We start from the raw sequence: 26,676 nt of genomic DNA, 5'->3' as shown, positions 1-26,676 counted from the left end.
CCACCCACAATTACCTCTGTACCATCATGCACCCACTTCAAAACTTTACTAAAAGCGCACCTAAAAACTTGCTGGCTATGCCCTTGCAACTCCCACTCCAATATCATCCAGCCCATCCAACCACCACCTTTCTTTCCACTCCACTAACTACCTTGATTATAGCAAGCTCAGATGCTCATAAGCCTAGTACTTATCATACAGCAGGAACTTCTCATTGTAACATTTGTTAATGTCGGTTATGTACTTCACAGATAAAGATTCTAGTTGTCTACTGATGTACTATGTTCTTCATCTGTAAATACATTGTAAGTAATTGCTATGTTAAATTGTTAATCACTATGTAATCCAATGTGACTACTGTCTGTTTTATTTTAACTGTGGAGCTTTTCTCCCCGGGCCTCCGCTGAAAATGGACCTACATCCAGTCGGACACTCTCGGTCAACAAATTCAAATAAATAAAAATAAATAAATAAACAAAAGTTATTGAATGGAAGTTTTTTCCCCAAAGGAAACTTATCTGCCCAGAGAAGGAACAGCATAAGCAGACAGGTGGTCCTTAAAAGCTTCACTATTTCCTGCTGCAGGTGGTAGGAACGAGTCTCCTCCTCCCACCTGCTGATTTACCAAACTATTGCCATATTGACAGAATGGTTGGGAATTGCTCCCTGGTTGAAGGAGACTTGTAGAGTCTACAATGTTAGGAAAACCGCCTTCATCTCCAAAACAACTGCCAGAAAATAAGCCTCTTGTTATGATCATATACCTTTGACTATCTGGTCTAAACAATGCATCCCACCCCAGGACAGATGCATCTGTGGCAGCAGTAAAAAACAACACAAACCAGTCACCAAGTGCAGCAAACCACAGCTGAATTCCAAACACAAACCAAGAAACTGCCATGACACGTTTCCTGTGAATAATGAGCTGGGAACGAAGCTTCCAGTTAAAACCAAGTTTTAATGTAGAAAACTGCCACAACACATTTTCACTGTTAATACATTAACATTGCTAAATATCACCACACATTTTCGTAAGAGTAGCACTCAAACTTCATCAGATGAAAAAAAATACTGTTCCTGTCAGAAGGGGGAGGATTCTAGGGCTTTAGACAGATGGGGTAAGAAGTTAGCAGTAGCTTTAATGCCTTTTGGTCCTTGGGAAATTGTCTCTGGATCCACAGTAGGATTCCTGAAAAGGAATTTGTGAGAGTCAGATACTCTATAGTATCTGTCAGGTTTTCTGGGAGCTGGAGGTAAAGTATCTGGGGTAAGGTTAGATTCCAAGAAAACATCTACAATCTCCAGAACAGGAGGGATAGCTAGAGGCCTGTGCAGAGTCTCTTTTTGGACTGAGAAGAGTCCTGGCTTTCCCAGCGGAAATGCTCCCTAAGGGTATGCAAGGTTTCACCACAAGAAAAATCTTCTGGAGGGGAAGCAGAGGGAATGGAATCCTCTGCATCAGAATCCCCATAGGTAGATAAGGGTATGTACTGGTAGTCAGAAGGAACAGAGATATCAGATTCCTGATCAGAAGAATCAGAAGGAAAATCAGTTCTAGGTCTCTCAGAGGGGGAAGGCTGGCCTCCCCCAATTAAAGTAATAAGGTCTTCAGCCGTTCTAAATCATTTGTTTTTGAGGCATGTGGGCCTGAGAATGCGCTTTGGTCATTGGTTTCCTAGGCATAGTACAAACTTTAGGCCTGAGGAATTCGGTATTTTTGGCTTGAAATGAAGTCGTTGGTTTAATATGAAAATTGGTAGGACTGAATACACCCTCAGAAGCCAGTGCCTGCACAGCGGCTCCGGACCCAACCAAGGTAGAGACATCTGCAGGTTCCATAGTCGAAGAAGCATCTCGCGGCATACTGAACACCGAATGGGTCTCAGTAGAGGCCTGCGAATCTGTAGAAACGGGTATCAGGGGCTGCGAAAGCACCTCACTGAATACTGGCAGACTGGCGACTAGCTTAACGGAAGCATCGTCGGCAGTTTTGGACCTATGAGGTCTGTCTCTGTCTTTATCCTTAAGTTATTTCAAAAGATTGGTAGTTGGAAGGCTTAACAAAGCCATTTCAGAGTACAGAGATAGAGAGCGAAAGTATTTGGCTACAAAAATAGCCCGACAACTAATAGTTTGGGCGTTGAGCAAGACACAAAACAGACAGCGAGGGACGTCATGGTCTGGGCATAAACATGTGACGCAGTAAGAATGAAAATCTCTATGAGGTATTTGCTTTCCACAGGCAAGACAATTATTCATTTTTTATGACATCGGTTAGAGCAAGAAAAAAGGATCCCCAATGGGGTATTATCTTTTAGAAGACTTCAGGTCTGAAGCACGAAAACAAAAATTTCAGGAGTTGTCTGACTGGCACTTGTGAACTGCACAGCAAGAAAGACTGATGTAATGGCGTCGGCTGCACATTTTATACCCTTGATGACCTGACGTCATGGAAGAAGCGACAGCATCCGACACAGAAATCCCAAGACTCTGGTATTCAGGCCGGCTGAGGGCTACCTGCAGGCAGACAACCCAAATGTGATGACTGCAACAGTGAAACACGAACATTAGCCCCTTGTTCAAATTTCTCTACAGCAACAGTTTTGAAAGTAATGACACTATCAGCAAAGACAAAAAAAAAAAAAAAAAAAAAAAAAAACAGGACTCCCTATCTGCAGGTAACTTACCTCCTATAATTAAACAGTCCCTTACACTGCACTGTTAATTACAATAACCAGAATACTTAGGAAATTCAAGGTAGGACTGTTCTGGTAAGGTAGCAGCTCATTTCAGTTCCCACAGACCTTTCATAGCTACAGAATTACCTGCTGATGAACATACAGATCCCCTCTACCAAAACTGTAGAGTCTGCTGTGCACAGATAACCCACCACCCAAGCCAACACTCAAGCCATTCTTATAAACGGTATGACTTCAGATCAGAGGTCCTAGTGTGAAACTAATTCATAAAAATGTGGACTCTACTGTAAAGTCCCAAATAGCTAAAGGGTAAATGCAGCTCCACTTTTCCCTATTGCAGCATAAACATTCAACAAGGTTGACTATTCACTATTGACTATTCAGAGTCGACAACCACAGGAGGAAGAACTGAACTGTAAATCACATACTTGGATCAGAAATTATGTAACTAAACAGTAATGCAAGACAGAAAACGGCTCTCAGCCATATTCTGTTAGCTTTGAGGTACTTAAGGAGCTATATTCAAGGTCATTTTATGATGCTGCACCTTGCTTCAGATGTTAAGTGGGATATTTTATGACAAGTAATAAGAGCAGGGTACCTGTCAAATCTTCGAACGCTCAAAATTTCGAACGTTACATGGTCGAGACCAAACGTTCGAAATTTTGAGTGCTCGAAGATGGACTTTCAATGGCAAAATATGGTGCAGCTAGGGAGAATTTCCCTTTTCTGCACTGAAGGGTGGTCTTGGAGTTGGTATATTAAATTAGGGGGATGTTGGGGGCGCAGCCCTCCACATGAGGGATGCAGGTGGGCTTGCCCCCCTGCCTACACTGTTTTTTTCTGTTTTCTCTTTTTTTTTACGTTCGAACATCCAAATGTCGAAAATTTGGTCTCGATCATGTAATGTTCGACATTTTGGATGTTCGAACATTTAACATAGACCCTAAGAGCAGCCTTTGGTGTATTAGTAGCATAAATGAGCTGCAAGGAGAAGGTGAGCTGTTCATAAAGTTTAAATCCTAAGTATCCAAAATGCTTTAATAAATTAAATAGGCCTCATAAAACAAAAGTGATTGGCCACTTGTGCTGTGGGGCTAGAGACAGTAAGCTGGCTACACCAAATAACAGGACTTCCACTTCCTTCACATTTAACATTAAACCTACTGTTCTGAAGAAGGAGCAAACTGCCACACATAACTTTCAAAACTGAAGCTTACACTGGAGGGAGAATTAACACAAGTCCAAATAACTCTATTGTCAGCACAAAATAATGCAGCCAACAAGATTGTTCCTAAAATTTTTCAACAGTGAAAAATCTGTGCAAGGACAGAGCCGTGATGCACGTCCAGCAAAGACGCTGAACATATGCGTGTGTGTTAGTGCTTGTAAGGCTCAGACTGTACTGAAATTAGAAGTTATGTACTTACCATAACGTTCCATCTGAGTAGGTGGATTCATTTGTCTGCAACCTGTGGGTTATGGATCCGATATCTGATCCAAACCGGCATGGTTTATCCAGCTATGGATCCAAGCTCCTAGCTCCTCCCCTCACCCATAATGCCCTGCTCTCCCTACATGACCTCAGATCGAGTTTGCCCTGTATCAAAATACCCTAGAAACGGGTAACACATTCTATGCAGGAAACTGACAAGGCCAGGGGGATAGGAGGGCGGGATGGTTGCAGACAAATGAATCCACCTACTCAGATGGAACGTTATGGTAAGTACATAACTTCTAAATCTGAAGTAGGAGATTCATTTGTCTGCAACCTGTGGGACAGAGTCCCCAGCTACCTGAATCTTGGGCCGTCATGGAAGGATATTCCGGAGCACAGCGGAGCCAAAGGATGCTCTACCTCTAGATGTGATATCCAGCTTGTAATGAGAAATAAAGGTATGAGATGACGCCCAAGTGGCTGCTGAACAAATGTCATCCAGAGGAATCCTAGCTTTAAAGGCCGCTGAGGTAGAAACTGACCGGATCGAATGGGCATGGACTCCCTCCGGTGCGGGCCTCCCAGAAGCTTGGTAAGCTAAAAGAATACACTGCGAAATCCAGCGTGACAAGGAGACTTTGGAAATTGACTTACCCAGATTGAATTTGGCAAAGGAAATGAACAATTGGTCGGATTGCCTATGACCAGCTGTCCTGTTAAGATAAAAACGAAGCTGCCTGTGAACATCCAAGGAATGCAGCTTGTATTCACCCTTGTTCTGATATTTAGGAAAGAAAACAGGGAGGTTGATGGACTGATTAATGTTTGCTTCCGAAGCTACCTTAGGAAGAAAGGAGGGGATTGGTCCTGAAGTATACGCGGTCCGGATGGAAGACCAAGTAAGGCGGCTTCATGGATAAGGCTTGAAGTTCCGAAACTCTTTTGGCCAAAGTAATGGCTACTAAAAAGCCGTCTTGAGGGATAAGAATTTAAGATCTACTGTGGCCGCAGGCTCGAAGGGGGGAGCGGTCAAGGCCTGAAGAACCAAGGAAAGATCCCATGGTGGAACCGCTTGCTTGACAGGGGGTCTAAGGAGAAAGGTGCCTTTTAGGAAGATTTTACATAATTTGGCGGACATAAGCGGTCCAGAGTCATGACCAACATGACAGTGAGAAATGGCCACAAGCTGCACTTTGACCGTGGAACTACTGGCACCATCATTAAAAAGAGTGGTAAGGAAGTCTAGCACCAGAGGAAGGGGAACCGTGAAGGGATCTAGACCCTGCCGCTCCGCCCAAATGGAGAATAGTTTCCATTCACTGCGGTAAACTTTTCTGGTAGATGGTTTATGAGCCACTACCAGGATGGCCTTAACGGGGGACGAGATACCGGGAGTCCTAATTAGGTTGTCCACAGATTCGGAGTTGGTAGGTTCGAGGGGTGTGATAGCAGATCCGGAATGGGATCTAGAATCCAAGGTGGATTCACTGAGTGAGACCTTGGGTAAGGGAATCAGATCTGTCGAGGCCAGAATGGGGCAATGAGGATCATTCTGCACCCCAACAGAGAGGCTTTCTGAAGAACCTGGAGCATCAGAGGCAAAGGGGGGTAAGCGTAAAGAAGACCGGGAGGCCAAGCATGCACCAGAGCGTCTCTCGGGGAATCCCCTGGAGGAGGGATTAGAGCAAAAAAAAACTGTCGCACTTGGTGTTTAAGGGAGACGCAAAGAGATTGCAACAAGGAGTTCCCCACTGTGCGAAGATACGTTTCGCTACTTGAGCATTGAGAGACCACTCGTACGGGGAGAGAATGGTGCGACTGAGCTTGTCTGCAAGGATGTTGGACCGTCCCGGAATATGCGTTGCGATGAGAAAGCGGTTTGTGGAGATCGCCCATTCCCACACTCTCATGGCTTCTCGACATAAAGGATAAGACCTGGTTCCCCCCTGTTTGTTGATGTACCAGACCACCGACATGTTGTCTGACTGAATCGCAATTGTTCCCAGGGGAAGAAAGGCCTGAAGTGCTCGCAACGCCAAGAGCACAGCTTTCATCTCTAGAACATTGATATGCAGGGAGGTCTCAGAGTCGTTCCACGTGCCTTGGACCGTCCGGCCTGCAAAATGCCCCCACCCGAGGCGGGAGGTGTCCGTGGTCACCGTGGCGAGAGGGGGAGAAGCACAAAAGGGGTGGCCTCCGTGGAGATCCTGAGAATGGAGCCACCACAAGAGAGACCGCTTGCAAGCCTTGCTGATCGCAATGGGATGATGCAGAGGGAGAGCAAGGTAAGACCACTGAACTTGAAGTGTCCACTGAAGGACCCGCATGTTGAACCTGGCGAGTGGAAGAAGAGATATCGCTGCCGCCATGGACCCTAGAGCCCTCAGGACCAATTCCGCCAGAACTGAGCTGGAGTGGAGGATGGCCCGCACCTGGAGTCGCAGATTCCGAACTCTGTCGGTTGTGAGAAAGGCTCTTAGCTCCCTCGTGTCTAACCTGGCACCTATAAATTCTATCAACTGAGTAGGGGCCAGGTTGGATTTTGCTACGTTTATCGTGATGCCCAGGCAGGGAGCTATATGAAGAAAGGAGTCTCGCGCCAAGGATAGTAGATGCCTTGTTGGGGCGGTGAGAAGCCAGTCGTCCAGGTACGGAAAGACCTGCACCCCCTGAAGCCTCAGGTGGGCCGCAACCACTGCTAATACTTTGGTGAACACCCTGGGGGCTGTGGTGAGACCAAAGGGAAGGACCCTGAACTGGTAGTGACTGGCTCCCAGCCGGAAGCGAAGAAACCTCCTGGAAAGTCTGTCCATGTGGTAGTACGCATCCTTGAGGTCTATAAAGCACATCCAGTGATTCTCTCCCAAGAGGCGGAGGATGGATTGCAAAGTGACCATCCGGAACTTCTCCTTGGGAACTGCCAGGTTTAAAAGGGACAGGTCTAAAATTGGTCTTTGGTCCCCCGTCTTTTTTGGCACTAAAAAGAACCTGGAGTAGAACCCTGATCCGATCTGGTCTGGGGGGACGGGCTGGATGGCTCTTTTCCTCAGCAGATAGCCAATTTCTGCTGAAGCGGCCTCCCACTGACCGGGTGGAACGTCGGGGAGGGATTTTAGCTTTGGGACGTGATGAAAGGGGATCTTGTATCCTCTGGATATAATGCGTAGGACCCAGCGGTCTGATGTTATGGACTCCCATGCCGCTAGGTGCTCCAAAAAACGTCCCCCGACTGCCTCCAGAGTGGAGCAGTCGGGCAACCCCTCAGGGCTGCTGCGCGGGCCGTTCAGAGAAAGGTTCTCTGGACCTGAAATTCCTGGGAGCCCCTCTGCCCCTGGGGCGGCGTCCTCCTTGTCCTCCTCTGCCACGGAAGGACTGGTTGTCCGGAGCGGGTTGGGATTGCTGCGACTTCTGGAACCACATCTTCTTCTGGCCCTTTTGGTTCCTAGAGTAGGACCTCTGGGGCACAGAGAAGCGGATTCCGATGGCAGACAGCGTCTTCCCGTCCTTCTTGCTCTGGGTCAAGGTGTCGCAAACCGTTTTGCCAAAAAGGGCAGAACCATCGAAGGGGGCGTTCGCGAAAGACGCCTTGAAGGGCTCCGTGAAATCGCAATGGCGGAGCCAGGCCTGGCGTCTAGTGACTAGGCCTACTCCTGCAGCTCTAGCGGCTCCCTCAGTAGCATGGGACAGCAACCGCATAGAGGTATTAGTGACGGACCGAAGAGTGGTCATACGGGTGGAGTGCAAAAGTTTGTCCTCCTCCGACATTGACTCTAGGGGGGGATGCAGCGTATTCTTTAATAAGATTGAGCTGCATCCTGATAACATGTGCCAGATAGTTGAGCGCCCTCACCGAGAAGGTCGCTGAACTAAACATTCACTTCCCCAAGCGGTCCATCATCCGAGACTCCTTGCTCGGAGGATGGACTGAGGGACTCTCCTGGGAGAGTTCCCTCGGTGGCTGCTGCCGTCAACATGGCATCTACCAGAGGTCCCTTACTCCAGTGGGCACGGTCTGCAGGGGGGCTAAGGATTCTGTCTGGCCTTTTGGGGATTGGCTCCACGGTGTCCGGTTCCTTCCACGCCCTGGTGGTAATAAGGTCCACCAGGGGGTCGGCAGGAGGGGACACCCAAGAGGTAGACGGGCCCGCTTTGAATGCCTCCAAGAACACGGACTCGTCCGAGGAAGAATTAGGGGCAGACCACCCACCCCTTATGCGAAGCATTTCCATGAGGTCTCCAAAGGAGACATCCGCGGGGGGGGGGGTGATCTTGGGGAGCCTTCCCCTTCCTCCAAATCCGTGTCTTCAGTTAAAGACTCGGGGAGTCTGTGCCTCCTTTTACACGTGTGCTTGCGAGGTGCTTCCTCGGGGGGGGCTGTCCGAGGAGCCCTCGCAAGCAGTGTCTTGTTCCAATGGAACAGCTTGGGGCATTGAAGCGGGCTGTCCCAGTGGCCGGATGGCGGAAGCCTGACCCAGTGCAGATTGAGTGCGGGACGGAGCCGAAGCAAGTGCCGGGGGTCCGGAAGCCCTCAACAGAGCCCTCTCCACTACATCAAAAGCCGAAGGGGAGCCAGCCTCGACCAAAGGATCCGAAAGTCGGCTCCCCCTCTGATCCGAAGAGTGGATCGGAACCGGTGCCGAGACACTCGGAGGGACCAGTGCGCTCCGACACAGACAGTGCCGAAGGCACACCGAGTCCCCCGGATCCGAAGCTCGGAGCCAGGCTCCGAGAGGTCGGATTCGAAACACTCGAGGGCAGGGTCGGATCCGAAGTACCTAGTACTATCGGTGCCGACCCACCCCGGCTCCGAAGCTGCCCGGCTCCGAACCCGGGTAGCGGGTCGGAGAAGGAGCTATGGGCTTGAAAAATGGGGTCAAGCTCCCCCCCAGGCAGGAGCACTCCCATCTGCATCTGGGCCTGGATGAACCTTCTCATCATCCGGTCCAGATCGGCATTGGAAAGGCTATATGTCGACCTCGAAGAGGCCTCGATAGCCTCGACGGAGATCGGGTCTCCTCCTCCTCAGGCCCCGGTGAAAAGCACGGAGACCGGAGCCGAGGGGGGGGAGAGCCAGCAGCCAAGGAGGCCGGAGGAGAAGCCCGCTTAGCTGGCGGGGCCGAAACGGAGGTCTCGGCCCGCCGCTTGTGGTGCTTCTCTCTCCGGTCCTTTTTTCTGGCCTTCCTCTCCTCCAACCCAGCAGTGGGCGGTTGAGTCCCAGGTGGAGGAGGGGGAGCAGGCAAGGAGGGGACTGTAGCAACAGTACCCACCACGGGAGCGGAGGCCGAAGCAGAGTCCGGGGGCAGAAGTCCCGCCAGGACCAGCTTCGACCTCCGCTCCTTCAATGCCCTGGGGTTGAACCCTGCACAAATGGAACATCCAGAAGTGAGGTGTTCAACCCCAAGGCATCGAACGCACCGAGTGTGGCCATCAGCATGGGAAAGTTTATGGCCACACTCTGAGCACTTCGAAAAAATTGCCTTTGGGGCTTCTGACATAACTAAAGTTTTTTTTTTTTTTTTTAACCAAAAAAGAAAAAAAAAACAAGTAATTACTGCTAAACTAGCACGCACACAAGGCCCCAATACAACACACTCAAACAAAACTCCGAACCAGCGAGGGGAGGGAATTAAAGATAACATTTTTGAGGTAAAATTTTAACCCAAAACTATCAAAAACCTAAAGGAAACCTAACACAATCACACAGAATTAACTAAAAGAAAGTAATCTGAAACTTTTTAAGAGTTTTAGAAACACTTAGCTGAAGAGCTCAAGACGATCCAACTGGTTACCAGCGCGGCAAACTAGATCTGAGGTCATGTAGGGAGAACAGGGCATTATGGGTGAGGGGAGGAGCTAGGAGCTCGGATCCATAGCTGGATAAACCATGCTGGTTCAGATCCGATATCAGATCCATAACCCACACGTTGCAGACAAATGAATCTCCTACTTCAGATCAAAGGCTTTGGTACAGTCAAAAAAAAAAAAAAAAAAAAAAAAAGTTAAATCCCTACATCCATACAATCAAGAACACTGTTACATGAGGCAAAACAGTACTTTAGTTCTTTTCAGAAACCATGTTCTTGGAGGTTAAAACAGCAAAGATGAGGGATAACCTGGGAAGATGCAGCTCTTTCAAGAAATCTTTTTGAAAGTGAAGACAAGCAAGCTGGGACTGTAAGAAGTGAATAGGAAAGAGTCCCACTGTTTGTGTGGCAGTATCATTATGGGCAAGTCCCAGAGCAGACAGAGAATGTGCCAACTTTTACTGACAAGTTTAAGATATGTTGTAGGGGTTTGGCAATTAAAATATTTTAAGAGTCAGACTAAGCCTACTGCTCTCTAAGCCACAGGCTGCCAGAGCCAGGGCTCAAATCTGCAGGATACTAATCTTTAGGCTCAAGTAAACATTTTAAAACTACACAGCATCCAGTTCTGAAACAGTGCTGGTATATGACATTCTTGCTCTATATATTTAAAAGGAAATCCTTCTGCACTGTTCAGAAGCCTTGTTTGGAGTAGTCCGAGACAAGTTAACTGTTTTTCTCTCTCTTTTTTTCTTTTGTTGCACAGACATTGAGCTTTACAGAATGTAATGCACCTGGATTATAACTGAAGTTTTATTTATTTATAGGTTCACAGGTGTGTACTAGGTTAATGGCCCTGGAGCCTTTACAAGCCTAGCCCTGGCACCGTGCCACCCAACATTATGTTTTAGTTATTTTAGTAGTAAATGATCTTTCTGATATCAAAACTTAAGCCAATAATGAGCAAGGTTATGTTTAATGCATCGACTAATAACTGGAAAGTATACATCTTGTAAAGGTAAAGAAATGTTCAACAGATATTCTAAAGCTGTGTAATGCCATTACGTGACACATGCCAACTAGCATTGGCCAACTCCATTTTTAGGAAGAATTCATGACTATATCTGCAGGCAGAAATGTCTCCTGGAAGGGAAGGCTGTGTAAGAGGTTATCATAACAGAAGACGTCCAACTTTTCACCATTACAGTATTCCTTACTAAAGGGATAGCCTGCAGGACAGTCTTACATCTGGCCAGCATACCAAACCCTTAGCGCCTTCAAGGTGCTGTACATCAGACTATGTTCTATGTCTAAGGCGTGAGGTACATAAGTGACGTATGAGTACCTAATACTCAGAACCGAACTGCCCCAGGTAAGCCAGGGAACACAAGAGGAAAAGCAAGCACATGTGCACCCAGAAAGGGAAGAAGGACCCTACGACCAGAGATTCAGACAGAGAACAAAACAGGAGGAAGGAGGGATGAAATATTGCAACAGTGAGAAGTAGGGCATCTAATGTTACAATAAGATCTTACCACAACTGTACTGTATCCTTCCTTACCACTTTTGCAGTATTCCTTACTAAAGGGAGAGTAAAAAGGCTAGCGGAGAGGATGAAGGGATGAAGCCACAGAAGAGCCCTCCAATAAACAATTCAGGATGGCCCTGGCAAAAACCAGCTCTGGCCAATGAAACTGCATCCAACTTTCAGTGTTTAGTAAATAAGTGCAGAAGACAACACAGCAACTTACAAAATGGATCTAGCATCCAGACCCTTGGAAAAAAGCACCAGAGAAGGCTACTGCTTTAGCAGAAAGAGTACAAACAGAAAAGAAATCTGCTTACCATGAAAAGAACAGCAAAAAGAAATTGCTTTGAAATCCAAGAAGAGATGGTTTGCTTAGAAACAGAGAAACTATTTCCTGGAATGGGAAGAAACAAAAATGTTGCTCAGATTCCCTTATATCTTTAGTCTCATTCAGGTAACTTCTGAGCTTCCCATGCAAATCAGATGTATGAAGAATCCTCTCACGATCACTCTGTGGAGAAGGAAAAAAGTAGGATGAACGGTCATTCAGTGACAAATCACTAACTACCCTGGGCATAAAATAAAAATTAGTATGGATAGAAAACCTGTCTTTGTGAAAAACCAAACAAATGGGGAACAGCCATGAGTGCCTAAAGTTCAAAAACCTTACTGGCAGAAGAAAGAGCCACCAACAGCACAACTTTACAAATACAAAGCTGTAAAGAAGAAATTGCAGGCTCAAAGGGTGGCAGACTCAGCTTTTCAAGAACACAATTAAGGTCCTAAGGAGGAAGAGCAAGCTTTCATGGGGCCTAATATGAAGGATGCCTTTCAGAAATCATATGACTTCAAATCTGGAAAAGCAGTGAATTCAAAGACAGACAAGCAGAGATGGCTGGCTAAGGGAGCTTTAACAGAACTGAGCAGTTCACACAAAAGAAAGAACAGTAGGAATACCCACAGAAAGAGGGTCCAGTTCATGTTAGCAGCAAAACAGAAAATCTCTTATATTTAACTACATAGGATTTTCTAATAGTAAATCTTCTGACCGTCTGTAAAACCCAAGGTATGTCCTCAGAAAATTAAAATCTAATCACCCAGAGAGTCAAATGAAGGGTGAGTAAATCAGTGAATGAAAGATCCCTTGTTCTGTGTGAAAATATCCATCCTCCGAGATAACCTGGGATTGCCCCTGGCCAGATGAAATAGAATGAAGAAACCAGTGTTGTCTGGGCCAAAAGGGAGTCACCAACAAGACTTTGGGCTTGTCCTACATGATCTTGTGTAGGACTCTTGGTAACAGACAGAGAGGGGGACAGGCATACAGAAACACTCCCTTCCAAAAAAAGACTTGGAAAAGAAAATGAACACTTGGTACTCAGGAACAGAACCTAGAAAGTAGACGGTTCATAGGTGAGGCAAAAAGATCTACTTGTAGAGTATCCCCACTGATAGAGAATGCCCAGGAATACCTCTCTGTGAAGCATCCATTCATGAAGATCTGCTCCGGACCTGCTCAGATGGTCTGTCACTAGACTGTGAAGAGCCAGTCTGCAAAGATTTTTTTTTGTGTCCCTCTGCTTGGTAATGTAATACAAACTATGAAATTCTCAAAGGACAATGAGACACCAGGAAGACCTGAGGAATAAACAGAGAAAACAGAGACTGAAGAGACATCATCTTGACTGTGGGAACTTTTACAAATATGTTGAGAAAGGAGAGATTCAGAATGGGCCTCCAAGAACCCTTATTCCTGGCAACCAGGAACTTTCTGGAATAAAACTCCTTTCCTTGCCCAACTGGGAGGTAAAACAGGCTGAATGGTTCCTTATACCAAAAGGTCTTGAAGACTAGAAAGTGAAGAAGCTGGCAAAGAGAAGGATGGAGAATGTCTGAAAAGGAAGAAAGGGTCTTCCATATCACAAAGTAACTTTTTTGAATGATGGAAAGCACCCAGGAATTTATGGTGATCTGTTACCAAACTGGAAAAGACAGGGTCAGACTGAGGGAAAGAAGAATCTGACCGAGCTGCAAGTGTTGTTGAATGTCAAACAGAGGCAGAATTGTCAAGAAAAGAATGCTTTTGACTTAGTACCCTGAGAAGGCTCATCAGGATAAAAAGAAGTCATGTACTTACCATAACGTTCCATCAGAGTAGTTGTACTTCATTTGTCTTCAACCTGTGGGAATACGGATGCGTATCGGATCTGAGCCGGCAAATATTGCTAGCATCAGCTCCGAGCTAAAGACTCCTCCCCTTACCCATAATACACCTCCACTGCCTTCCATCCCCAGATCAAGTTTGCTGAACGTATACTTAGAACCTGACCTGATAATATATTTGTGATCTATAGTGCAGCCTGTAGGCTGATCATGCGTCAAAGCCCGGTGGAAGGGGGGAGGGACCGTTGAAAACAAATGAAGTACAACTATTCAGATGGAACGTTATGGTGAGTACATAACTTCTTTATCTGAAGTAGTTTACTTCATTTGGTCTTCAACCTGTGGAACAGAGTCCACAGCTACTAAAACTCCTGGGAGGCCCTCATGGAAGGCTATTACGGAGCACCACAGAACTGAAGGATGCTCTCCTTCTTGAAATCAAATCCAGTTTATAATGAGAAATAAATGTAGGAGATGAGGACTAAGTAGCTGCAGAGCAAATGTCATCCAAAGACACTCCAGACCAGAAAGCAGCAGATGTAGCCATGTACCTAGTGGAATGAGCTTTTACCTGACCTAGAGGAGACTGTTCTTATAAACCTGCAGGATGCATGAAGAAATCCATCTGGCTATAGTGACCTTGGAGATTGGAGGGTTTACAGAAATTGATCAGATTTATAGAAATTTTTTGTCCTGTGCAAATAGAATTGTAACAGTCTATGAACATCCAACATGTGTAGTTTGTATTGCATTTTGTTCGTAAAATTGGGAAAGAACACAGGCAAATTTATAGTCTGATTGATATTTTCTGGTGAAGCCACCTTGGGAAGAAAAGATGGATTGGTCCGAAGGGAAACTCTTGTCTTTATGAAAAATCATGTACGGAAATTTGATGGACAAGGCCTGCAATTCTGAAACCCTTCTAGCAGAGGTGATAGCTACCAGAAAGGCTGTTTTCCATGATAAAAATTTTAGCTCTGCAGTTGTGGCAGGCTCGAAAGGCGGAGCGACCAGAGCTTGGAGAACCATAATAAGGTCCCAAGAAGGAATAGGATCTTTTGACAGGGGGGCATAGCAAAAAAGTGCTCTTTGATAAAGGCTTTACACAGTCTGGAAGATGCTAAGGAAGCAGAATTCTTGCCCACATGAAAATGGGAAATGGCAGCAAATTGAACGTTGACAGTACAAGAACTAGCTCCGTGCTAGAAAATCAAGAATCGCAGAAATAGGAGCCATGAAAGGGTCTAAACTCCTCTGAGAGGCCCAGAAGGAAAAACATTTCCACTTGCTGCGATAAACCTTCCTGGTCAAAGACTTATGAGCAGCTACCAAAATAGATCTAACTGAGGAAGTTAGTCCGGGAGTCCTAGTAATTATGGAAACTGGAGCAGCCAAGCCATGAGCTTCAGGCTGTCCAGACTTGGATGAGGTACCCCCGAGGGGTGTGAAATCAAATCTTGAATGGGATCTAGGATACAAGGTGGAACCAGAAGGCGAGACCAAAGGAAGGGAAACCATACCTGGCAAGGCCAGAATGGGGCAATGAGGATCACCTTGCTCCCCAGTCAACAGGCTTTCTGCAGAAACCTCGGAATGAGAGGTACTGGCGAGTAAGCCTACAGAAGACAGAGAGGCCAAGCATGAACTAGAGCATCTCTGGGGGACTCCCCCAGCAGAGGGTTTAAAGTGAAAAACTTGTTGCACTTTGCATTGGAGGGAGATGTGAAGAGATTGCAGCAAGGTTGACCCCACTCGCTGAAGATCTGTTCCACTACTGACAAATTCAGAGACCACTCGCAAGGCATCAGAATGGTCCGACTTAGCCTGTCTGCTAGGATGTTGGATCGTACTGGAATGTGCGTTCGATGAGAAAACAACCGGTGGAGATAGCCCATTCCCACACTCTCATGGCCTCGCGACAAAGGGGTTAAGATCTGGTCCCTCCCTGTTTGTCGATATACCAGACTACTGACATGTTGTCTGACTGAATGGCAATTGTCCCCAGAGGGAGAAATGCATGAAGGGCCTGCATCACTAGGAGGACTGCCCTCATCTCTAGGACATTGATATGCAAGCTGATCTCTATGGGGAACCACAGACCTTGGACTGTCCAGCCCAAACAATGCCCCCCCACCTGAGTTGGGAGGCATCTGTGGTCACTGTGGTTTGGGCTGGGGCTAGAACAAAAGGGTCGTCTCTCCAAAATGTCCGGAGATCTCATCCACCATATGAGGGACGACTGACACACTCCACTTAGGTGGACAGGATAAGTTAATGGCAGTTACAACAGGGACCACTGAACCGCTAGAGTTCACTGAAGAATTCGCATGTGTAGCAGAGCACACAGAAGAATAGTTATGGTCGCTGCCATCGAGCCTAGGGCCCTCAACACTGATTCCGCTGTTGGGAGGTGGGAACGGTAAATAAGGGAGGCATGCATCCTGAGGTTTTGAACTCTCTCCGAGGTCAGGAATAATTTGCACTGAAGAGTATCTATCCTGGCCCCAATATAGTCTATCACCTGTACATGATCTAGGAGAGATTTGGATGTGTTTATTGTGATGCCCAAACTCAGGGCAAGTGTCAGAAAGTAATCTCTGGTTTGGGAACGTAGACGCCTGGTGGGAGCAGTGAGGAGCCAATCGTCCAAGTACAGATAGACCTGAATCCCCTGAAGCCTCAGGTGAGCAGCTAAAACCACCATCACTTTGGTAAACACCCTGGGGGCTGTGGTGAGACCAAAGGGTGGGGCCTGAAATTGATAATGACTGGCTCCTAGTCAGAAGCGGAGGAACCTCTTGGAGCTTCTGTGCATTTTTATGTGATAGTAAGCATCCTGGAGGTCTAACGAGCACATCCAGTCGCTCTCTTGCAGGTATGGCATGATGGGCTGTAGCATGACCATCCGGAACTTCTCTTTGGCAACAGACAGGTTCAGGGTAGAAAGGTCCAGAATGGGCCTCAAGTCCCCAGTTTTCTTTGGCACCAAAAAGAACCTGAAGTAGAAGCCCGATCCGGACTGATCTGAGGGGACGGTTTCGATGGCTCGTTTTACTAGCAGCTTGGAAATATCCTGTGCTGCTGCCTCCCTTTGCGTGGGTGGAACGTCCGGGAGGTGTCTGGGTGATACCAGGTAACCCACGAAGGGGATAGAATATCCTCTGGATATGAACAAAAATCAAAAGTCGACAAAGCAGCTGAACAAAAAATAAAATCAAAAAAACTGCTCAAGGCTGGAAAATACGAAACCACAGACTAGTGTAACTTCCACTTTATTCAACGCTTTCGTAAAAAACTTCTTCAGAGCCAAAAGAAATGTTACATCAAACATTCATTTAAATACTGCACACAATTAAGATCAATTAATCAATTGCATAGTGTAAAATCATAATTAAAGAGCCCTTTACAAAAAACAAACTCTTCATTCATCATTATGCACTATAGAATGGGCATAATTGAATACATTACAATAACAAACATTATAAAACATATGCTTCACGATCTTTTAAGAAACATTTAATATTGATGGTTTCATTTAACCCAGGGAAATGATCCGCCTGTAATTTAATTTGCCATCTAGTTTCTCTTTGAGCCAAAAAATTCCTGTAATCACCCCCCCTGTAATCAGGTTCACAGTGTTCCAGGATAGAAAACAAACATTTTTTTTAAAACCAATACATTCAACACTATGTCTGTAAAATATTTGTTTTTTGTCCTTTTTTCCTAATATTATACATATGCTCCTTCATTCTAACATTTAATTTTCTAGTAGTCATACCAATATAAAATGATGAGCATTTGTCACACACTACAATATAAACAACTCCTTTTGTTTTACAACAAAAATTACCAGGGACCCCTATAGTATTAAGTATGTGAGGAAGTTGAATATAAGGACCTTGTAAAATAAACCTACAAACAGAAACAAATCCAAAGCTAGATACAACACCGGAAACAAAACTGTGAGACAGCAATCAGTCTCTGCTAGGTTAGCAGTCAAGTTGTGAATAGGACTCGGCACAAGGAATTAAAAACTGTTTATTAAAAGTACACTAAATAACGTGGTAAGCGCTTTCATCTGCAAAGGCAGACTTCTTCAGACCACTTTACATCAATATAAAATACATATTCAAAAACTTTTTGGCGCCAAATTCATTAGTAATTAAGCAATCACTTTAAGTGCCAGTGCAAATGTTGTATTAACAACACAATAAAATACATTCCACCAAGAGAACTGAAAATTAAAAATTAATTAAAATACGGTATTTAATGATAACTACTGCCATACATTGTGTTAAATATATTGACTATACAAATGTATTAATACTGTGAAAATAATAACATAAATGTGTACACTGAACATGTACTGTAAAAACAACTCTGCCTAGGATATACTAAAGATCAAACTGCACTGAATGTACACTGCATAAAATGCAAAAAATGTCAATGAAGGGGTCATAACACCAAAAAATATATAATAAATATGTAAATAAATAAATAGATATGTATATATAAATGTATAAAGAAAAAGGAGGTGTAAAGGCTAAATATGTCACTAACATCACATATCACACATACTACATATGTTGGTTTTATGTCAGTTAAAATTCAACATAACCAACATCTTATAATAACTGCAATAAGGGTTTAATAGAAATAAATTCATTGATACCAGGGAACTTTGTGGCGTTAGTCATCATCTGCCACATACTTTCTCTTTTTCCAAGGAGTGCCTTGAAATTACCTTGCCTTTGCAGATGAAAGCTTACCACGTTATTTAGTGTACTTTTAATAAACAGAGTCCTATTCACAGCTTGACTGTTAACCTAGCAGAAACCTACAAACAGAACAATCATGACATTTGTGCATACCCCTATTAACGTGCCCCTTCTTAATGCTACATGTGCTTCTCTCTCTCCCCTTTTCAAATGCTCCTTTCAAACTATGTTCATTCCTATAAACAAACTTTGGTTTCCCCTTAATAGCTGCCGTTAAATCAACATTTCCTTCGAGGATCTTCCAATTATCGTTTATAATATTACGTATACCTATACTGTCAACACTCATGTTCATACGGAAACATAAAATTTCAGTATACTTTCCAGTTTCCTTAACTTGGGGTGTTGGTCTATTTTTCAAAATGGGTGGATACAAAGTTGCACGTTGCTTAGAAATGTCATTAGCTGCTTCTCAAACTCTCTGTACCCCCCTCTCCAAAAACAATTGTATGATGAATTCAAGCTCATTAATAAAGGTCTCATCAACACTCGTCATCCTGCTAGCTCGTATAAATTGGCTTTTGGGTATGTTATTCAGCATGAATTTCGGATGTTGACTGGTTGCATGTAAATAATTGTTCTTAAAGGTTTCTTTACGAAAAATACTACTAGTAAAAGTCGTCTCCCAATGCATTCCATGTCAGAGTTACATCCAAAAAATTAATGGAATTCCCATAACATCCCACAACAAACTTCAAAAAGTCAGAAACCTCATTCAACTTGTTACAGAATAACTGCATTTCTCGAACCCCTCCATATAAAATAAAAATTAAATCATCTATAAATCTTTTATAATAAATTACCTTGAATTCAGTTTTCAGGGAGTCCAAGATGGTATGTTCCCACCACCCCATGACTAAGTTGGCAAAAACTGGGGCTGCTGGGGACCCCATCGCAACTCATTGAACTTGCTTGTAAATAAAATCACTTCCATAGAATCACAATAAAAAACGACTTCTCCATTAGATATATTGCTGCATTGCTGTAAAAATGCTCTCATTGCTTCTATCCCCTTGTCATGGGGTATAGATGTGTACAAAGACACTACATCTAGAGTGAACATAATGTGCTGTGTCGGACTGAATAAATGAGCTTCATTCACAAACCGGATACTATCTAAAAAGTCCAAAGAGTCGCTCAAATATGACTTGTTTTTTTGTAAAGGGCTCTTTAATTATGATTGTTACACTATGCAATTGATTAATTGATTTTAATTGTGTGCAGTATATAAATGAATGTTTGATGTAACATTTCTTTTGGTTCTGAAGAAGTTTGTTACAAAAGCGTTGAATAAAGTGGAAGTTACGCTAGTCTGTGGTTTTGTATTTTCCAGCCTTATCCTCTGGATATGATTTGAAGCACCCAGTGGTCCGTTGTTATGGACTCCCATGCTGCTAGGTGCAAGGACAATCATCCCCAGACTGCCTCCAGAGAAGAGCAGCCGGGCAACTTCTCCAGGTTGCTGCCTGGGTCTGTCTGAGAACGGTCCTCGAGACCCGAAGTTCCGTGGACCCCCTCTGCCTCTGGACCAGTGTCTATTCTGTCCCCCTCTGTCTCTAGGGGGAAGAAGGGCCCAGAGTGTCCTGGGAATACCGAGACTCTTCTGGAACCACATCTTCTTTTGCCCTCTCTGGTTCTAGGAAAAAGACCTTTGTGGGTTAGAAAAGCAGATTCTGATGGCAGACAGGTGTTTTCCCATCCTTCTCACTCTGGACTAGTGTCACCTTGACTGTCTTACAGAAAAGTGTAGAGCCGTCATAAGGGGTACTGGCAAAATGATGCCTTAAAGGGTTTGGAAAACTGACACAACCTGAGCCAGGTGTTACGCCTCATGGACATGCCAGACCCAGCCGCCCTAGCCGCTCCTTCCATAGCATGGGAGAGGAATCGCATGGACATGGACCAGGAGGGTGGCATAATGGTTAAGGTGTTTGCCTTACAAACACAAGGTACAGGGTTTGAGTATCACAAGGGATAACTGGCTAGGCTTAAAATGGCTCGCAAGGGCAGTTAGCCTAGTACTGATCTATGAACCTATGAATCTATGAACCTATGACATATTTGATAGCACTTTCAGAGTGGCGATTTTCACGGAGAATGAAACCTTGTCCTTCTGCGACATGGACTTGGGTGGAGACTCCTCCAGCTCCTTTAATAGGTCACGTTGGAGTCTAGTGACATGGGCCAAGTAATTCAGCACCCTGATGGAAAAGGTAGCTGAAGCATACACCAGATTCCCTAGGCGGTCCATCATCCATGACTCCCAGTCAGGAAGGTGGCCCGAGGAGCTCTCCTAACCAAGTTCCTACTTAGTGGCTGCTGCTACCACCATGGCGTCCACAGGGGAGCCCGTATTCCAGGATGGCCTGTCAATGGGGGGGGGGGCTTAAAATTTTAATCGGGTCGCTTGGGGATAGGCTCCATGGTGTCAGGTTCCATCCACGCAGGTGCAGGAACTCCATGAGGTCTGCAAATGAGAAATCTTTGGGAGGGGATCTTGATGGAGAGGGTCCCCATCTAAATCTGTGTTCTCAGTGAGGGACTCAGGGGAGTACAAGTGCCTCCTCTTACACGTATGCTTGCGAGGCACATCTCCAGTATGGCTCTCAGGGGATTGCTCGCAAGCCATCTGTTCCTCAGGGGGAACTGTCTGGGGCTCTTCAAGCACTGGCTGTCCCTCTGGCAAAACAATGAGGACTACAGACAGAGCCGAGGGGGGTCTGGGAGGAGTCTGAGGGGGCGGTCAGGGGTCACGATCCGATGGAGAGGACCCGTTCTACCATATCAAATGCCGAAGGAGAGCGGACCTCCTGTGAAGCTAATAAGAAAGCTGGTCTCCCTGGGTCAGACGCAAGAAACGGAGCTGGCCCCGAAGTGGACGGAGCTCCGAAGGAGGGGACCTGGCCCGACAACGTCGGAGCTGATGGAAAAGGCTCCACTCCCTCAGATCAGACATCCAAGCTCCAAGTTCCGGCTCAGAGAGCGGCTTGTATCTGACCCAGTCGGATCCAAGACGCACCAAGCAGCTGTCGAAGTCGAGGAAACCAGTACTGTTGGCGCCGACCCCCTGACCAAGGCCAACCTCGGATCAGAGTACTCCGAAACCAAAGGTCGGATTGGGGAAGGAGAAATGGGTTGAAAAAAGGAAGCAAGCATCCCCCTCCAGAGGGAGGTGGGCTGGCAAGACCCCCATCTAGATCTGTGTATGGATAAAGCACCTCATCATCTTATCCAGATCCATATCCGATAAGAAGCGGGTTTACTGTGACGACGCCACAGACTCAGACCTGGCAGATCGGGGAACTGAGGCCTGGGAGACTGGACGTGCCTCCTCCGGCTCCGGGGAGAACCTCAGAGACCAGAGCTGAGGGGAGTCCCGGATCTGTGCTGACTTGCTTGGAGAAGCAAGATCCGGGGACCTCTTTCTCTTTTCCTTTGCCTCTCTCTCCCTTTCTCTACCTCTCCTCAGCTACCACAGGCTTAGATGCAGGAGTTTGAGTCCCGGCCTGGGAGGGAGGCGAGGGCAGAGGAAGAGAAGAGGGAGAGGCAGTCACAGCAGCCACTGTGACTGAAGCCGAAAATGAGAAAGGAGGGCCGGTAGAAGGAAGAAGACCTTTGAGGGTCAACTTGGCCTTCCTATCCCTTAAAGCTCGGGGGTTGAACCCCGCACAAATAGAGCAATCCACACTAAGGTGGGCCACACCCAAGCACAACACACACACACACACACACACACACACACACACACACACACACACACACACACACACACACACACACAGTGTGGCCATCCACTGGGGAGAGCTTATGGCCACACTGTGTAACGCTTAAAGACAAGCTTTTTAGCCACCCTAAGAGAAAGAAAGAAAGCCTTAAAAAGGCAGGCAAAAAACTTTCTTCACTCAACACACCCACTCACCACACTAGTCTATAGACAACACTTGGGGGGGGGCACTACAAAACAGACTACTCTAATTAATTACCTAAATAGACTAACACTTGACGCCAAAGCGATGGGTGGGGAGAAGGGGTGCCTAAACTAACCTAGACCGATGAAAAAGAATTATGTTTTTAACTTACAGTAGTGAAATAACCCACTGCTAGCTGGAGCTCTGAAGACATGAAATACAAGTAAATCGCGGCAAACAAGATCTGGGGATGGCAGGCAGTGATGGTGTATTATGGGCAAGGGGAGGAGTCTGGAGCTCGGAGCTGATGCTAGTAATATTTGCCAGCTCTGATCAGATACTGATCTGTATTCCGGAAGGCAGGCAAGAGGGCTTGAGGCACGCACATAGTAGTAGTTTCCAAAGTTTATTCTTCAGACTTTACTTCAAACAAACGATAAAAACAATAAAAAAAACGGTAACCATAAAGCGCTTTTTGTCTCACCTCTTAGTGAGACTTCATCAGATGCTAGAAGTCTAAACCTCAAAATGCACTTACTCGAGGCTCTCCTTAAAATGGAGAGCATAGACATCTGTGCAGTGACAGAGACCTAGTTCAAAGCTCCAGAGAGCACCCCTGCATTACCAGGCTATAATTCATACCACACCTTTTTGGCCACCTAACCCGGAACAAAGCACTAAAGGTGGAGGCGTGTCCATATTCATTAAGGATATCCACACCTCCAGGCTAGTTGCACAGCATAATGCATCAGAGATTGTCCAAGTGCAACTAACTCTGGGCAAGACCACAATCCAAAATTGTAGCTTGCTACAGACCCCCACCATGTCCCAGGATTCCCATTCCTCATTTCTTGATGTACCTTAATACTTTCCAGTGCAATCCAACACCCTAATAATGGGCGATTTCAACTACCCCACCATTAACTGGGAAAGCTACTCGTGTACCAACTCTCTTGCTCAACGTTTTCTGGAATTCATAAATTCCAATGCCTTGGATCAAATTATTCACACCCCCACCAGGGGCAGCAATATCCTAGACCTGGTCATTACCAACATGGGCAACCGATGTTCCACACCAGAGGTCAATTCCTCGTTGGTCAGATCTGACCACAAGCTAATCACCCTAAACATCCACATCCAGCCCCCACCCCCAATTAGGGAAACCACCGTAAAAAACTTCTCCAAAGCCAACTTCACACTTCTTAAGATAGAAGTAGCAAACTTCACGACACCCATGCAGACGGACAATAGAGGTATAGAGGTACAACTGCTGAATCCTACACAAATGCACTTTATAAGCACTTACACGAGTGCATGGATAATGCTATCCCTAAAAGAACCAAGATGCTATCCTCCAAAAAAAGGAAGCCAATCTGGTGATCCACTGCCATAAACAAACTCTACAACAGAAAAAAACTGCTGCAAAGAGTAAAATCCCATGACTGGAGGAACTCCCTGGTCAACCTCAGTAAGAAGCTAAGATCCCTCATAAAATCCTCCAAAGCTAGTTACGAAAACAAAATTGCCACGGACTCTAAAGACATACACAAACCATTCTATAGTTATGTCAAGAATCTCAATGGAAACACTCAGATCTGCTCGGAGTTACAGCATAAGGGCACTAAATATACAGAATCAAAGGATATTGCTAACATCCTGGCAGATGGGGTTAAAGTTAGCACTGAACCTCTCTGACCCCCTAGAGGGTCCATTTCTATACCAGAAGAGTGCAAAGTTCCTGTAATCACGGCTGCACAGGTAAAAAAAACACTCTCCAAAGCCAAGAACACAGCATCCATGGGACCTGACAATATCCCAGGTTGTGTTCTACACGAACTACAGAATGAACTGGCACCCTACCCAAGTACCATGTTCAATCATAGCCTCACCTCAGGCTTTGTGCCCACTGAATGGCACACCGCGACGGTTATCCCATTCCACAAAGGGGGAGCCACGACTGACCTCCCGGGAACAACCGCACCATTAGCCCGACGAGCCTGGTCTGCAAGGCCATGGAACTCATAAACAAAGACATTGGTAATCTCCAAACTCTGGACCCTACCCAGTTCGGATTTGTAAAAGGCAGATCATGTCTCCTAAACCTGATTGACTTCTTTAAAGCAGTCACAAAAGCCATAGATGAGGGTAAGGTGGTTCACGCAGCTTATCTAGATCTCACCAAGGCTTTCGACACCATTCCTCACTCTGGAATTATAGATAAGCTCACTAAACTAGCTATAAATCCCCATGTCCCAAGGTGGGCTGCCAACTGGCTCACGGGCAGAACCCACACTGTGAAAGTAGCAGACTCCAAATCAGACTTCAGACCAGTGACAAGTGGAGTACCACAGGGTTCAGTTCTGGGTCCTCTCCTGTTTGGTATCTACTTCTCTGAAGTACAGGCTAACAAAGTTTGCAGATGACTGCAAACTAGGAGCCATAATCGAAACTCCTAACGATGTGGACATACTACAAAAGGGCCTCACTGAGACAGATGCCTGGTGTCAAAGCCATGGCCTGAAGCTAAATGCCAAAAAGTGTATCGTCATCCCCTTTGGTAAAAACTCTGCACCCATGAACTACCACATAGCTGGTAGTCTACTTAACGCCGAAAATGTGATGAGACCTTGGGACACAGGTGGACAGTAGTCTCTCCTTTGATAATCACATTGCCACAGTGGTCAGGAAATCCTTCTACATGGCTCACCTCATCACAAAAGGTTTCTCATCCAGAAAAAAAAAAAAAAAATAAAGTCATGGTTCCCATCTACTCATCACTCATTAGACCCATTATAGAGTACAACACCCCTTTTGGTATGTACCTCACAAGACATCTACAACAACAACTGGAAAGGCCAAAGAAATACCTCACAGAGGATTACTGGCCTCAAACAGATGCCCTACGCAGACCGCCTCAAAAAACTCCAGCTTTACTCCGTCGCATATCGCCTACTCAGAGGCGATCTCTGCCTAACATACAAAGCTATGTCAAACCCAGAGCTTTTGGACATGCTCCACTTAAAGAAATCCCAATCCCTCCGAGCTACATGACCTAAACCTTGTCACCACAATAAACAGAATATGCTGGAGGGATAGATTCCTGTCCCAGAGACTTCCCATACTCTGGAACAGACTACCTATCTATGTCAAACAGAGCTCCTCATTAGCACTCAAGAAAAATCTTGATGATTGGATGGGATATAGGAAATTCACCCCAGGGATCCCTTCTGTGGCTCTGCTCGACAGGGGCACAGGAAAATAATTTTCTTGGGTGGCGAAAGCCAGGGTACATTTTTGGCTAGGCTTATATAGGCCCTAGGGCCAATAGCCTAGTACCTACCTATGAGCCTACCTATGACAGTTGCAACAAGAATGTTTCAAACAGTAAATACAAATTCAAACCACATCAACTTCCTCCAAGCAAGACAAGCCTGCCCCCAAAGTAAGCAGGAAATAATTAACCCATTGTACGCTTCTTTAAAAAAACAGCTTTTTGTAAAACAAATGTGTGTGCAATAAATATATTTGTGTATGTGTAAATATAAATATAGCTCATCAGTTAGAAAACACTCTTAAAAAATCTTTTAAAACTGTATTCAGAAATATTTAAAAACGATGCCAACATTAAAACCAATAGTTAAGATAACAATAAAAAGAGAGAAGTCAAGAATGAAGTGTAAAATTGAAAACAGTATAAAATAAAAACACTTTACCACTGTGTGAAAAAGTATTAAAATCTTAAATAACTTTCAGTAGTAGTAAATAATTAAATTTCTAAAAAATAGGATGAAAAATATAATAAAACACTTGTAACAACTAAGTGAATGTGAAAAGTGGGTTCCACATACACTAGATCGAATTTTCACTAAATTTGAAATAGTGCATGGAATGCTCACTGCAGCAAAAGTGCACTTAATCGAAAGTGCACTTACACGAAGTTCAGTACAATGAACGGGTGTTGTACTGAACTTCCGTGCAGTACTCAAGGACCTTAGGGTTAGGGCACGGGTCATAGTAAGGGGATAGCCCCTAGGGCTATCCCCTTACCATGACCAGAGCCCATGCCCTAACCCTAAGGTCTGTGCCAACTGCAGTGCAGTGAAGGACAGAAATGTCCTCCACTATGGTGTGATAGTCACGAACCTTAGGGTTAGGGCATGGGTTAGGGTAAGAGGATAGCTTTAGTAACTATCCCCTTAGCCTAACCCTAAGGTCCGTGACTATCGCACCATAGTGGAGGACATAGCTTGTTTTTTTATATCCTCCACTGTGCTGCGGTGTTTTTGGTGAAGTGCACTTATGCAAAAGTTCACTTTCGTTAAAGTGAACTTTATCAGATGTGAGGCTTCCTATTACAA

The 26,676-nt window shown here is 45.3% G+C and overlaps 1 protein-coding gene across 1 annotated transcript in view; it reads right to left on the bottom strand.

Moving 5' to 3' along the window:
• Positions 1–514: 514 nt before the first annotated feature.
• LOC122800342 overlaps positions 515–26,676 on the bottom strand; it is a 72,805-nt gene continuing 46,643 nt past the window's right edge. The window contains exon 4 of the mRNA XM_044069791.1: positions 515–970. Within this exon, the coding sequence (XP_043925726.1) occupies positions 515–970 (456 nt within the window). The remainder of the gene's footprint in view (positions 971–26,676) is intronic.

The sequence above is a fragment of the Protopterus annectens genome, chromosome 4.part0, assembly GCF_019279795.1.
Source record: "Protopterus annectens isolate FY-2018-M chromosome 4.part0, PAN1.0, whole genome shotgun sequence".
In the NCBI taxonomy this organism is placed as follows: domain Eukaryota; kingdom Metazoa; phylum Chordata; order Ceratodontiformes; family Protopteridae; genus Protopterus; species Protopterus annectens.
This window is presented reverse-complemented; position numbering and strand designations above follow the sequence as displayed.